The sequence below is a fragment of the Alosa pseudoharengus genome, unplaced genomic scaffold, assembly GCF_046254945.1.
Source record: "Alosa pseudoharengus isolate Yale_2024_CS ecotype anadromous, Long Island Sound unplaced genomic scaffold, YU_APseudo_1.1 YU_APseudo_1.1_scf_1, whole genome shotgun sequence".
Lineage (NCBI taxonomy): Eukaryota > Metazoa > Chordata > Actinopteri > Clupeiformes > Clupeidae > Alosa > Alosa pseudoharengus.
The window spans coordinates 18,983,218-18,999,489 of NW_027468564.1; the positions used below are offsets into that span (position 1 = coordinate 18,983,218).

The following is a 16,272-nucleotide window of genomic DNA, read 5'->3' on the forward strand; positions in this document are numbered from 1 at the left end:
TCAATCCATCAAAGCCTTGAACATTTTTGGAACATTCCCTGCTTGGCCAGATGGTGGCACTATGCTAGGCATGTAAATTACACATGTGAATATCATCACAATATTTTGTAAAGTTTCAGACCAATCAATAAAGGCATTGCCAATTTCTGGCACATTTTCCTGCTTGGTCAGGTGGTAGCGGTATGCCAGGCAGGCCCATTGGGTGTCTGGATATCATCATAATCATAATATATGTTAACCTGAGAAGTTTCAGACCATTCATTCAATGCACTGTGACTTTATGACATATTTCCTGTTTTTGTGGTGATATATTAAGTTAAAATTGAGAGAAATAGGAAATAAAGAAAACACTTGAACAGTATTGTCCATTTACATTCAGACCTTGCCATAGACTTTAGTCTAAGTGTTTGCTTGGTAGTCTACCGTCCTGTTCAGAGTCTATGGTTGCTATAACAACCATTGCTGTGCTTCATACACTGACGAAATAAGGTTGAAATACTTCCGAAACACAAAGAAAACAAAACAAAATATATAGCAAGGATAAGCACAATTAACTCTGGACGAGCAAGAATGAGCACAACTAACTCTGAGTGTTGGCGGCGCAAACATATCATGTCACTGTTGATGAATAATGTTAACCGTGACTGTGAGTAGGCCTAGTGTCCGCGAGACCCAGCTGTGTTCTTACATTATTAAGGCTCTTATGTTGCTGCTGATAAATTTGCCTGTCTAACCAGCAGCATCTTTAGTAGCACCCCCTCCCCCCAGCAATCACCCCCAGCAATCAGTAGCCTACAAATAAGCATCGTATACAACAATTCAGCGAGATAGATTTGGCCAAACGTGGGCCTCCTTTGCGGTCGTGACAGCCGTGGGCCCCCGGTCCGCTTATGAGGCTAGCCAGACCATGGAGGGGAGTCTCCTTTGTGTGTGTGTGTGTGTGTGAGCAGGGCAAGGACAGGCTGTGTGAGTTTTAGCCTAACTAACGACAATGGACGACAGAGGGGGCGATCTAGCCCTACTTGTCCTGTGAACTCCAAAGAGCTCCGCGATCTCCCTCATAGGAGAGGTAACCCTCTATTCCCTCCAGTGGTATATCCAAAGAATGTCTCCCCACCGGCTAGCGCCCATTAGCTGTAAGGCCTCAGAAATCTTTGAACGGACCAGGTTGACATGAAATCGGACAAGTAGGGCTAGATAGCCCATTCTGTCGTCCATTTTCAGTAATCTGTCCGTTGAGTCAGATTCGTTGACACGGTGGTGTTCTACATTATCGGCCAGAGACCTTAGTGCAGCTGCAAACTCCTCCATTGCAAACGCTAACTGGGTAAGATGTAAACACGGAAGTGACCTGGCCTAGTTCCCGCCTTGACGAGTGACTTGACAGATTACAGATTGAATGGCCATTTGCATTTTGCAACACAAAGAGCGTGACAAAGTGCAATGCAATCACGGGGCCTCAAAACGATGGCAAAAACGTTTTGCCCAAAATAATCCAAATTGTTTTCAGGCTGGCATTGTCAGTTTTGCCAAATATGTTTTCAAAATGCAATCCTACATTGCACTTTGAATATTAAATTGCAAAACGAATTGATGAAACTGAATATGGAAAATTGAAATGCAAAATGAATTGCCATTTGAATTTAAGACTGAAGTACCATGGCAAAATGGAATGCAATTCAATCCATGTTTATTCTATTTTTTAACCAAAATTATTCAAATTGATTTTAGGATTGCATTGTCACTTTGCAGATTAAAATACAATTTGTTGGAAATTATTGCAAATTGCAATATTAAATGACTACATAATGACTTGGCAATTGCATAATGTAATGTCTTTTTGAATTGCATATTGCAGATTGCATTCTCATTTGAATTAAGCTACACATATGCTTCCATAGTGGAAGGCCCGATGCGTGAGGAAACACAAGAGTATCCTACGCGGAAGTGGTTTCAGTCAGAATTGTGCATTCATTGGTCCAAGCTGCCAAGGTAAAAAGTTCCTTCCGATGTCTGTCAAGGTAAAAAGTTCCCTCCCACATCTGTTTTGGTTTCAAACAAGTTCGTAGGCATTTATTTGTGACAATAAACTAGTAGATAGACCTATTTATGCTGGAATTATCATGAACTTCCATACAAAACTTTTTTTTTTTTTAAAGATCATGTCTGTTGTTCACTATTTGTGTAATACGTATTCATTCATGTCTCGAGAACTGTCAAACATTACCTCATTACCAGGGTCAATAAGTGAGAATAGTCCATGTTCATATGACATTTTTAGGCTTAGACTGCACCACTGGATGGACCGGCTGTCTTTTATTCCTTTGCTTTTTTTGTGGGGACTGATGGGGACTGGGAATGATGGTGGAGCATTTGAAGCAGGAGGACACTTCACACAGCTCCAGGGACCGTTTAAAGATCTGCGTGAAGACTGGTGCCAGCGGCTCAGCAGATCTTTAAACGGTCCACCTACATCCCAGTCTCCCCAAAAAAGGAAGGAAGGAAGAGAGGATGGACAAAAAGACAAATGATCTGAACCAGGGGGTCAAGAGCGTGCAGATTAGCTTCGGCATGTTAGCATACGCCATTTTCAAGTATGGCGCCGCATGGAGCATTTGGAGCATTTGGCTCCGTGCACGAAAGTCCAAGTTTGGCACGAGCTCTCATGCACGTACATGTTGATGGGCGGGTACGTATTCGACGGCTACAGCCAAACTTTACTCAGTGCATATTTCTTGAGGAACCTATGAAATTAAGTTGCGCTTTAGAGTGACTCCACTCGGACTCCACTCGCGTTCCCGAGCAAGTTTTTATTCTTCTTGTTATGTGGCAAGCAATGTATGTGCATTATCGCCACCCTCTGAACTGGAGGACAATTCTCTTTTTACAGAATATCCAATAACACTCGACGTTGGTCCATGCGTCATTTCCAGCTTTGGAACTTGGCGCATGGTCAGGCACTGGATCCGAGCCCCAGTGTTCAATATGGCGTTGACTATGAATTGGCCGGATTTCCTAGCCTAGCCTCCACCATTCATTTGTATGGAGGGTGGGACTTCATCACTCTCTCCAGTTATAATACCTCCATGATCTGAACCTGTAAAGGACACCGGAAGTAACCAAAGTACATGACAAGGAACACATGGTACAGGGCGCAGGAAGTAACCAAGGCACAACAGGAAGTGAAAAGAACATGGACATCACTACATGGCAGGAACATAAAAACACAAGAAACATGAACCTGGACTGGATTGTGACAGTTTCACAAAAGGTACACAGTACAGAGTTTTTCTCTGATTATCTGAAATGACCATCTTACCAGCCATTTTCTTGTCGGCCTCGGTGAGTCTCTCGTCAGCCTTCAGGATGGCGTTGGCCTCAGCACTCCTCTCCTGAAGAAACTCCTTCAGCATCTCCTCTCCCTGGGGACAAGACAGGAACAGTACACACACACACACACACACACTCAGTCCTGGCATTGAATTCAATATACCACAAAAACATATGCAAACACTTTATCTGTCATTCACCTTCATGCCCTTCTTGTCATCCTGCCGGTACTTGGCCACCATGGCGTCTCGGTCGCGGCAGTAGATCTCGTACCCGCCTGGCTTGGAATAGATGCCCTGCTGAATGTTGGCAGCTATTGGTGAATAAAGATCAGAGAGAAGCTTCCGGCACAGCTTCTCAGAGGCGTCCATGTTCTCATTGATCAGCTGATCATAGAGCTTTGCCACTTTCTCCTTTTAGAGGGGGAGCCACAGCATACATTGCTAGAAATCGCATAGAAAACATACAACCAATACTGTAGATACCATAATTATATGTGCAAATTAGGTGTTATCTTATTAAATTTGTGCTATTGTGCATACATTTTTTTTACACAAACTTTTTTTTATATCTAATTCATCTAATTTTCGAGAAAAATATTAAACCCTACAGCAAGTAGCCTGCCTTGGTAGGGACGTTTGAATCAAGAATCTGACATCAAGTCAACTGAAACACTTAAACTGGATGACTTTTTTTTTACTGGAAGGGACCGAAATCCTATTTTTAATCTATTTTCTAATAGCCTAGAAATCCAGACGCACCCTAGCGGCAGCAAATTAATTTGCTCAGCCTGTACGTCTAGTATCGAACCATAGGAATTTCTTTTGGCTTAACACGTGGATGTTCTCCAATCACAGCGCTCTATTTCGTTAGAGAGTCTTAAGGCGGGCTTAACAGGATAACGACAGTCCTGCGACGGTGAACAACAAGGAAGGTGGCTATGGCGAACGAAGAGCGGTTGTTTGAATCGGCGTTGGCGTCAACTTTGGAGGAGTTGGACTTGTGCTTTTCTTTGAAAGTAGAGCAACACAATGCACTTAAGTCATTCCTTTCGAAGAAGGATGTATTTGCCGTTTTGCCGACCGGATACGGATATGATCGTAGCGCTGGCCTATTGCATGCCTAGGCAGTTTGAAAGACAATTCTCTGCCCGCCCCTTGGATTAAGCAGGTGAATGATTCGATTCCAGACTATACATTTCAATGATATAGGATGGCCCGCCAGGCTAATTTTCTAATGTTTCGGGCCTACCCGTGCGCGCCCTTTTCCTCCTCTCTCAGGTTTAAAGGGTAACCATGACTGGTGGTCTATTTTAAGCAAAGGATGAAACAGAGGTTGGTGTGAAAAGGAAGAGGACTTTTATTTGGTCCATTCAGTCACGTAATGCGTAAATGAAGTGTCCATTTCAAAGTAAAGGCCACTGTATTAGATGGGGAAAAATTACAAAGGGATTTATGGATATTTACTTTTGTTATCCTGTTAATCAGAATATACTGTAAATAGCCTTAAAAAACGACTTTTTAGGAATAAAACGGCTATATAAATCAGGCTAGGAATAATATCTCAACAAACCCCTCAGTAAAAGTCTTGTAGATATAGTTAGGTAGCCCTGTTGACACCAGACCCTTCTCAGTTGTAACTGAGGGTGGGTCTGGGGAAGATTAATTCACAGCCCATTTTCAAAGGGTGTTCCCAACCAGACACCGATCAAAATGCCTCGGACGCAACAGGAGAGGTCAATAACCAAGAGAGAGAGTGACTGGAACACACAATTTGCAACAGCGTCTGGTTGTAGGGAGAAGCAGGAAGAATTATTCACTTTTTAATTAAACGTAGGCTAATTTACAAAGACATCCTACCACACTGAAAGCTAATACTGTATTTTGTCACTAGCAATTTACATCTGCCTTCTGTAAAACACAATTGCATTTTCAGCAAACAAAACCATTCAAAAACGTTTTGTTTCATTCTTCCTTTCTGGCTGGCCGGGACATCATTTATAAAGCAGGGTCAAGAGACTGAAACTTTCAAAGCAATTATGCCGGAATTGTTTTAAAGCAAACACTGAAATGTTGCTTAATGCAGAAAGTGGTCTGTAAATCATTTTCTTTCCATAAAAACTCTCAATGTTGCAATGTTTAGGCTAGCCTAGGCCTATTTCATTTTTTGAGCATTCGAGTTTCTGCTTGAAACGGTATAGCCTTAAAGCAACAGCAAAGAGTTTGTTGTACCTTAAAATAATGTTCCCAAAATCGTTTCAGTGGTTCATCAACTCGTAAGTGTGAACGGCACTTCTGCATTCGCTTCGCGGCCCTCTATTATCGGCTATAACCACACTATGTAAGTTTGCCAGATCGGGTAGCGGATATTTAGTTTGATTTAATGAGACATAAGAAAGTACAAATTTGACTGCATCTGATGTTGCAATGCATTGTACTTTCATAAAATCATGCAATATATTCTACCTTGTCTGAGGACATTGTTATTTGCTAAACCGGTGCTGGATAAACAAATAGCGTGCGTGCAACAGAGGGAAAATTCTTTGGTGTTGCTTTAATGATAGAGAAGATGACCAGATATGGTGAAAATGAACATGATGCCTGACGGCTTACATTTAACAAGTTAAGCCCTCCTTACACTGACAGACTTTGGAAAGATTTGCAAGGATTTGGAAAAGTTTTTTTTTGAAAGACTACAGTTTCAGACCCTCTCACATCTAAAGACAAGTAGTGGAGTTTTAAGTCACAGAGTATGATTTTGCAATGACTAGGGATCTTGCAGGGTCACTATTTACAAGACTGCAACTAGATTCCTTTAAATTATTACCCATCGTGCAATAGATAAACAGGAACTGAAATGATATCCTACTAAACTCAAAGTCGTATTTTCGTGTTTCTGCAGCATTGTTTCATGCGTGACATCCCTAACCGATATAAAGTTGTTCTGTCACGTGGAAGAGCCGACTAAATATGTATAAGAAATGAAAAATATTATAAGAATAACAAATAATCATATAGGCTACAGCTGTCGCCTACTTTGCCCCTTCCTGTTTGGTGTTGGAGAGAGGTCACTATTGGTTTTTATAGTTCACGTCACTATTTGCATGAGCCACGACTAGAAAGACTTGCGATAATATCAAACATGTTTGATATTGTCGTAACGGCAAAACTAGAAATAGACTGACTCCGACTGACTTAAAACCGCTAAGATTGGCACCTTACACTTAACGATCTAGTTGACGGGAGCGCGCCGCGATTCCAGTACAACTCCCATGATTTCTGTCCGACTTTGGAAATTTAGTCGCCGACTGTGAAAACAGACCAAAATCGTACAATGTAAGGCCGCCATTAGCTGTACAAAAGCCTCACTCGCTCGCTCCATACCCCATGATTGGCCCGAATTGCCTACAGCTGCGACTCCCTTATGTTGCACAGACACACCTGTCACTAATTATTAGGCAGGGGATATAACCAGACTTTCTAATGAAGAGACACAGCACTCAAAAAATCCTCCATAGAAATGCATGGCAGTGTTTCCCATACATTGACTAATCTGTGGCGGGGCGCCATGAAATCAAAACCGGCCGCCACAGATTAATATTCTATGTTTAATTTAATTTAATTGAGTTTAAATTAAATATAAGATCAAATCCTTGCATTGAGCTGCGCTTTTTACGCACGCAGCCTTTCCTTGCCCCGCCCCGCTCTCTCTCGTAGCCCGCTGCCCCTCCTCTGCATGTGCATTTAACAAAATACTCACGATTGTTGAAGGCTTGTTGTTGCCACATACAGTAGAAGCATTGCATAGAAGACGTCTGGCTAAATTGCTACTAAATCCGCTTAGCATCGTGACCATGCAGCGCAATTTTTTTCAAAACTGCTGCATTGAAGTTAACTCTGCCAAGGTCTTATCACAACATAGTAGGCTACATTGAGGAGACTAAACTAAGTTAAAGGAACACGCCACCCAAAATCAGTGGTAATATATGTTCTTACCTTAACTTTCACGAGTTGAGTCATACCTCTCCCGCGTCGGTATGTGCACTCAAACGCTCTGGCGCGCGGCACAAATGTGTTAGCATGTTGCTATGCTAACGGGCTCTGCCGTAGCCATAGAGGGAGTAAGATGGCATTAATCAAACACATCCATGTTTTCCCTACTTAAATACAGTTGCACAAGTAGTTGATTAAAAATGTGTAAGGTCACACAACATGAAACGTGACGATTTTCCAAGCGAATAAACAGGAGAAATACAATGTCTGGCGCAATAGCACTTGGGAGTACTTCGACCTAGTAGTATTAGTAGTAGTGCTGTCAGTTAAACGCGTTATTAACGGCGTTAACGTAAACCTATTTTAACAGCGTCAATTTTTTTATCGCGAGATTAACGTTCTTTTTGGTGTAACAAACTTTGTAGTTTTTTCACAAGCTGTTGCAACAACTAGTAAAGTTAAAACAACTACAACACCACACTGGCTCTAGCTAGACCGTGCTGCGTACACGCCCCCTTTTAGGGGAAAGGGTCGGGATTTTGGATAATGGAAACCTATGCTGCATAGAAGTGGGGAGCGAAAAGGGGTTATACTTACTAAATCTTGAAACAAACGTGAATAAAAGGCATAAAATAAGGTTGGTGTAAGAGTTATCTGTGTGTTTATGGGATTAATGTGACCATTATGTTCCTATTTTTAGCTCTTTCCAGTTTAGCCTACTAACAGGAGTGTCACGAATGTAGGCACAGTCAAACTCCCCGTGGCTGACTATAACTAAGTTTGCCAAGCTTAACTTTACATGTCATAACATAAACATAAGTCACACATTAATTCTATCACTTGTAATATGAACGTAGCCTTTTTCCTACAACTAGGTGAGATAATTGGCTATGCCTGTTATACTGAAGTTCCACAGTTAGCTAGCAAGTTAACCGTTTTCCATGGGATATGGTAAGTGTAGCTAGGACGTGCTGCATGGGTTGTAATGTAGCCTACATCGTTTCGACATGAGTAAGTTACATACACATAATTCTTTATAACTGCCGTGTTAGTAAAATGATGCAATGTCCTGTAAATTAATAACTAGATGTAACGTCAAGGTGTGATTAGGCTACCGGTATCTGTCTTTCCCATTAGAATCAATGATATATGTATGTTAACTTGTTTTCCGCTAAAATGGGGCGTGATGCAAATTAAATGTATCTTTATGATGATGCGCCTTTAGTAGGCTACGTAAAGGCATGCTGCACACACTTGTTTGGGCTTACGAGCCGGCCAAAGAGTAGATTCGTACAATAAACACCAACGCAGTTCTGAACTCCCGGTCAGCTGAATGGTGTTTTAAATTGCTGTGGACACCGATGCCGACATGAGTGCGATGCACTCTGCTTTCGACATTCATTTAGGCTACTGTAGGCTACATTAGATTCCATTCTTTTCAATACAACTCTGCACACCAGCATCACACTTTGCCGCTGTGTAAATCACGATTCAGTTATATTTGGTCGACGCCGCTCCATAAAATCCATTGTTCATCCAGTGTTTGCGTTTTAAAAACTTCGGCGCTGATGTGTGTGGCAAGTGACAGTGCACCATAGACTGTAGGCCTATAAAATGGCAGTGCACTCATGTCGAAAAGTTCCTTATTTTCAACTGAACTCAAAGATAATGAATATAGTATTTTATGTTTGTTATGCCCTTTATTAGCTATATTTCTGAAGAATATAATGTGTTGCCTCAGATCTGCTGCACATCTTTTGAAATTTGATTTGAAATAATCAAATAGACCTACGTCTTAAAGTTAAGTTAATGAAGTAATTTGCTTTGCTTTCATTTGAATTCTAATCAAGATACACAATAATTGCTTTATATTATTAACATGGACTCCTGGAAAGTTCAGAAATGCAAAATAATAGAATTTTAATCATGCGATAAAATATGTGATTAATCGTGATTAACTATAGGAATTCAGCGATTAATCGTGATTAAAATTGTTAATCGTTTGACAGCACTAATTAGTAGTAATATTAATTAACACCTAATTGTAAATCCTATCCACCACAGAGTTTAGAATCCATGCTGGATCGACCCTCAGCCTCTCCCTCCCCTCTGAGCGAGAGAGAGGCACACACACTAGAGATTCGCTGATGGGCTATTATTTCAACCATAACTGCATAGCAAAACTTATCATCCATCAGCCATCCATCAGCACCAAAGTTTGTTGACCAATTTTCAAAACCGCGCCCGCCCACCATCCGTTGGTTGTTTTAATGTAGGCTATATGGGTGATGCAGCGCTGCTGACGTGAGGCTAGAAAGCCCTTGCCTGTTCTAGAAAGACTGATCTAATGCAGCAAATATATTAAAAGGCTAAAGTCGTACATTGGCTAGGCCTATCCCCAGAATATCAGCAGCAAACTCAGTCTCTGTCGCGCAAAACAGTCTCCAAATAAAACGCACATCGGCATGTTGCCTATTCTGCCAGCTTGTGACAATTATATCGTCCAAAATGCTTGATTGCATTGCATTCTCCACATTTTTAGCTAAATTTTCATGTACCACATCAGCATTTTTGTTCAGTGAATCTTTTGTAAATTGCTTTACAATTACCGTCGGGCCCTTGTCAGCAGACTACGGCTTGCCTCTGCCACTATCCACTCCTTGTCTTCCGATGTCATTTCTGAGTCATCTACAGATGTTTACACACATTCACCTCCCTAAATAGAACCAACTTGACGTTGACTTCAACCTGTGTTATATCCTAGATGAGACTGCCTGGGTTATTTTGTTTAGATATTAGCCTAGGATATAATAATTGTAGCCTACCATTCAGGGAATAGGCATTTAAAAGAGAGAAAGAGTGATATGACTCAGAAATGACATCGGGCGATGGCAGTGCGAGATGTTCAGAACGTAAGAGCTAAAACTTCTACAAACTCAATAACATCCACAGCGGAAAAAGAAGGTAAGAAAAATAGTCGGAAAACTTAGATGTGTAAGGCAAGCAAGCAAGTTTGGCGGTTGTTACTAAAAATGTGAACATGCACGTTGCACTGTTGTGCGGTGGACTTTCAGAATTAGGCTAATGGAGTCGGAGTTTCTTTAATATCGAGGCGTCATATTTGTCCGATGGCCTGCTATAAAATGAATTGCGATGTCTGTCTGAAAAAGACGCGCTCGTGCAGTCAAAATGAATGGGAGTCTTCAGAACAGGCTTGTCAGTCAACCTGACATAACAGTGTGTAAAGTAGCCTATAATGTGAATCACTTGTTATTTTATCAAGGATTTCTTTCTTTTTGCAAAAAATAAAGTACAATAGGCATTAATTAGTAGGCCAGGAGCATGCTGAAAATATGTGGCAAATTGCGTTTTTTATTACAATGATAAAATTGTAAAAGGACGTGACCGAAGCTGAGGCAAGCCAGGCAATAGGCCTATAGGCCCGACGGTAATTGTAAAGCAATTTACAAAAGATTCACTGAACAAAAATGCTGATGTGGTAGGCTACATGAAAAATTAGCTAAAAATGTGGAGAATGCAATGCAATCAAGCATTTTGGACGATATAATTGTCACAAGCTGGCAGAATAGGCAACATGCCGATGTGCGTTTTATTTGGAGACTGTTTTGCGCGACAGAGACTGAGTTTGCTGCTGATATTCTGGGGATAGGCCTAGCCAATGTACGACTTTAGCCTTTTAATATATTTGCTGCATTAGATCAGTCTTTCTAGAACAGGCAAGGGCTTTCTAGCCTCACGTCAGCAGCGCTGCATCACCCATATAGCCTACATTAAAACAACCAACGGATGGTGGGCGGGCGCGGTTTTGAAAATTGGTCAACAAACTTTGGTGCTGATGGATGGCTGATGGATGATAAGTTTTGCTATGCAGTTATGGTTGAAATAATAGCCCATCAGCGCATCTCTAGTGTGTGTGCCTCTCTCTCGCTCAGAGGGGAGGGAGAGGCTGAGGGTCGATCCAGCATGGATTCTAAACTCTGTGGTGGATAGGATCTACAATTAGGTGTTAATAATATTACCACGCTAGGTCGAAGTACTCCCAAGTGCTATTGCGCCACACATTGTAGTTCTCCTGTTTATTCGCCTGGAAAATCGTCACGTTTCATGTTGTGTGCCCTAACATTTTTCATCAACTACTCGTGCAACTGTATTTAAGTAGGTAAAACGTGGAGGTGTTTGAATACTGCTATGTGCCTCTCTCTATGGCCACGGCAGAGCCCGCTAGCATAGCAACATGCTAACACATTTGCGCCGCGCGACAGAGCGTTTGAGTGCACCTACCGACACGGGAGAGGTACGACTCAACTCGTGAAAGTTACGGTAAGAACATATATCACTACTGATTTTGGGTGGCGTGTTCCTTTAAGGGATATATGATTTGTAATTGTGGATGGCCTTTGGGGCCAAATGACCAAAGTTAGATTTAGTTGAGTTTGATTCAAACTGCTATAGCTTGTTGTGTGCTGATTGCTCCTTTGTTCTTGTTACAGCACACATACACGCACGACAGCATAACCAGCCAAGAAGAAGAAAAAAAAACTTAATAAATACACCCTTTGTGGTGACCATCGCTAAACTCTGAGAGACGATGTCAGGTAATGGGTTGGAGGCAGAGAGGCCAGACGAAGAAGGTTGTCTCCAGCGACCAGATGCGACCAGCCATGAACCGGAGCCAGGTGATACCACTGTGACCGGTCCACGCCCTCGGAGAGTAAGGAAACCACCAGACCTCTACACTGTCCCAATGAGCTCCAGCCGCACCCCCGTACTACTTTAGCCATTAACTTGGTCCCCCCTCTTCACAAGAGCGAGTGGACAGAGCTGATCCAGATCCACCTCGAGAACCCGCAGAGCCATCGGCAGAGCTTCATGAGCCCCCAGGGAGTGGAGAAGGTCGAGCTGTTCCTGTTCAATCCAGTGAGGCTGTGATCCCACAAGGTTTCGTGACAGTTCCCAGAACTTCTGCCTATGGTACTGCAGGCCTTACCAAGCCACATGTTAGCTTGCTGAAGGCTTCACCTGAGGTTGTGTGGATCCAGCCGGACAGTCCAGCCCCAGTACACCCTGATGAACAAAAGAAGCCATCTGCACGTAAAAGCGAATCATCCTACACCTATACTTATGATAGTAGAGGTAAATCCGGTAACTCAGTCTCTCGAATCTCTCTCAGTAACACACAAGTAGCCAAACTGGAGGAGAGGAGGAAGCTCCTGGCCTTGGAAGAGTTGGAGAAGCAAATAAGAAGAGTGAGAAGTGGATATGAGGTACCAGCAGCTGGATGAACAGACACGCCAGGCTCTACAAGAAAGAGAGGGGATTACCAAGAGGCTGCAGGAGGAGAGAAGGCTGCGTAAAGCGAGACGAGAGTTGGAAGAAGCTTGGCTGGTTGCAGCTCTGATCAAGGAGGAGAGTGAGACAGAGCAGCAGGCGGGCATCCGCCCCTCCTGGACTATTCAGCAGCCGGGTGGGCCGCAACTGAGACCAGGGCCTGCCCTACATCTCAGCTCATTTCCCACAGAGGATCTCCACCCTTCTCTATCTCGTCATGTCCATACCATCTCCATTGGCACGACAGCGCAAGATCAGAGCCCGACGCTTTCTCAATCACCTTTCCGTCAGCTTCCACAGACTGAAGCGAAGGTGAGATACCCACGACAGGATGAAGGATCGTATGTGCCTCCCGTGCCTCTGGCATATTCCAGCGGTGGGGAGCCACTGATGGAGCCGCCAGTGCGTCTAACATCTCGTGAGGAAGGGCCAGTTCGTGTGACTCCAGTGTACTCAAACTCTCCCAGGGTGCATGAGCCGTGTCCCAAATCTCCATTGAGCCCCGCAACTTCTGATGGTGACGAGTCAGTTCTACAACCTTCAGGGCCCCGGAAGCCATCTCCAGCACCTCCCGCATGCCCAGCGGCTCCAAACAATGTCGGGCCATCACCATTACCCGAGAAAGGAACTGACCTGATGAAGCTGTTAGTTGCATCGGCATATTCTTGACCTTTTAAAGCTCCCGAGTGCCTATGGACTAGCTAAGTCACATATGTATGCCAGAGACCCTATACATCCGCCCTTGCTGCTCTGAGAACGATATACGGACAACCTCGCCAGCTAGTCCAGAATGAGATCAGCAGCATTTTAAACCCCCCCTTGCCTATCAAGATGGGCGATAATGCTGCCTTTCAAGAATTTGCTCTTGCTGTTAGTTCTCTTATTGGGCTGTTAGTCAGTAGAGGGGAAGAATGGCAGTGAACTAAAGTGTGGCTCACATGTAGACAAGCTTCTGGGTAAATTGCCCCCTTCATATTGTGATGAATTTGTAGAGCACTGCTATGCTCAAGGCTACCTGAAGGATGGGACCACGAGAACATACACTCTTCAACACCTGTCGGCCTGGCTACGAGGGAAGGCATGGGCCAGGAGCGTGGTGCAGCAGTTGACTTCTGTCTAGTGGGAAAGGAAGGAACCTGTTTGCAAAGAGGGTAAGAAGCCTCCCTTTAACTCATTGAATGCCAAGCTGTTTTCGGGAGCTTTGTCCTAGAGTGCCAGCAATCTAGACCATTGCTGATGATTTGTGTACAGCCACGGCATATTCTGTGTTATAGCTATGAACACGTACAATAGCTCGATTAAAAGATCAGACTTTAAGCTCTCAGTGCGTGCAAACCGTGTATTTCTACACGCCTCCGTTCCTGAGAAATCCCAAGCTAAACAGTGGCTAGTTTTCATCAAAATCGCTGTTTTTTTCTAGAAATGGAGATAAACGTCTTTCATGAAATATGAAGTGTTGCCTGTTACTTACTCGTGTAAACATTCCGGGAAGTGATCAGTGAGACCTGGCGAGACTGCCACCTCGTGATAGACCCACGAAAATGGCCTGGTTTTGACCTGACGTGCATGCGTCACTGATTCGACCCAAAGCGGCAACCGAGTTATGATAAAATGTCCAGATAAAATGTCCAGATTGTCCGTTTTCATGAGTTTCACGATCGTCATATAGTTCATTTCTATTCATCACAGAGTTCCCAAAATCACATATAAGGTGTATTAGAGTGTCTAGTTTCGTAATTAAAAAAAAAAGCTAAAAACGTAATATTACGTTTTTGGCACTCAACGCATGGGAAGGAAAAACTTAATATTACGTTTTTGGCACTCAATGAGTTAAAAATAAGCATAAGTTCCAGCCTTACTGCCCTTATCACAACAACCATGATCACTACTTCGGATCATGTACAGAGGTGATGAAGTTCGCTCGAACAGGTGAATGAATAGTATAGTATAGGGGTGGGCGATATGGACAAAAAATAATATCTCGATATTTTTTGTGATTTTGACGATAACTATAATTAGTCAATATCCTTTAAAAAAATGTTTTTGTTAAAGTCTGAGTTACTTTACAGCTCATTATTTATGAATAGCATCATTACAATAATAACCAATAACCTAACCTGTGACTTTTTAACCAAATCAACCAATGTATTGTCACTCTATGACACATTTCCAATTCTGCCCCCACTTGTGTGTGTGGCAATGACATGGTCTAGCCAGCTACATTAGGCTAGAGAAGATGAATAGGCCTAACAGTTTCCCAAGAGAAAGTCTGAAGCTGAAGTTCCTTTCAAACCTTTACATAGGATTCACTGTAAAACTGAGAGCAGACCAACAGAGTAGCCTACATCTCAGTTATTTCCTTATATGTTTTGTTTTAGAGCAATCATGTAGGTTAGCATTCCAAGTTACAGAATAGAAACTAATGCGTTAGCTTATGGCTAATGTATATGAGAAATCCCATAGAGATGCTAACGGTTAGCATAATCGGTAAACGTAGATATTTAGAGCGAACTTCAGTCCATTTACAAAAGAGTTACATGAGAATAGTTATTTGTTTACAACTGACTATTAAAATACTCAAAGGCTAATGTTTTCTCTCCATATAATACCGTATAGGACAAAACGTGACTGTCTCATCAATGCTACTTGAACAGAAGTAGCTGCATAAAATCCTAGGCTACTAAGGAGGCTACTCTTGCTGCACAAAATAAACATTAGGCGTGCGTGGGACAACGTTGTGACCACTAGTGACGTGACAGTTGCTCTGCTGCACTTCTCCCGCATAGCCTACCTCCTGGGAATGTATGAGTCTTCAGTGCGTGATTGAGTGTTTTTTTCCCCATAAGTAATTTAAATACTCGATAATGTCAATTTGCACATCGTTAAAACAACAATCACGATATTATCGCAGACGATATATATCGCCCACCCCTAGTATAGTATGGTATATATACTCTTTTGATCCTGTGAGGGAAATTTGGTCTCTGCATTTATCCCAATCCGTGAATTAGTGAAACACACTTAGCACAAAGTGAACACACAGTGAGGTGAAGCACACACTAATCCCGGCGCAGTGAGCTGCCTGCAACAACAGTGGCGCTCGGGGAGCAGTGAGGGGTTAGGTGCCTTGTCTAAGGCTACGTTTATATGGTGACGATGAAAAGAGAAGACGCAGAAGTGGCGTCTCGTCTTAATTTTTTTATTCACGTTTAGACGAGCATTCTCAGAGGAAAATCTTTGTTTATATGAAGACGCAAGAGTATGTGATATTCCTCTGATTGTAATCACCTCAGTTATCAATCAAAGCTAACAGGGGAAAAATAGCAATACAATGATGAAAAACACTCAAAAAAATAAATGTGCACATAAGTCTGAATGAAAAGCAGCACTGGTTGAAGCCTGGAAATATTGTAAACAAAGTAGCTTAATTTGCTAGTTTATCATAGTCTACTGGTTAGTCAGTTTCCCCACGTGTGTTTATGTTTCAAATGAATACTTTTTCTCCTTGGGACAGGCCCGTTTGAGTCTTGGAAAATACTTTTCCATTTGCATCGGGATTGAGATGATTAGAACTTAGCAGTCAATTTGAATGCAACCGTTT

At 42.5% G+C, this 16,272-nt stretch overlaps 1 protein-coding gene across 1 annotated transcript in view; it reads right to left on the reverse strand.

The window, feature by feature from the left end:
• The window catches only part of LOC143122480 (guanylate-binding protein 3-like), a 103,643-nt gene that overhangs the window by 10,277 nt on the left and 77,094 nt on the right, over positions 1-16,272 (reverse strand). The window contains exons 8-9 of the mRNA XM_076283272.1: positions 3,531-3,743; positions 3,320-3,422 (exon numbers count right to left, since the gene is read on the reverse strand). Coding sequence (XP_076139387.1) covers positions 3,320-3,422; positions 3,531-3,743 — 316 coding nt within the window. The remainder of the gene's footprint in view (positions 1-3,319; positions 3,423-3,530; positions 3,744-16,272) is intronic.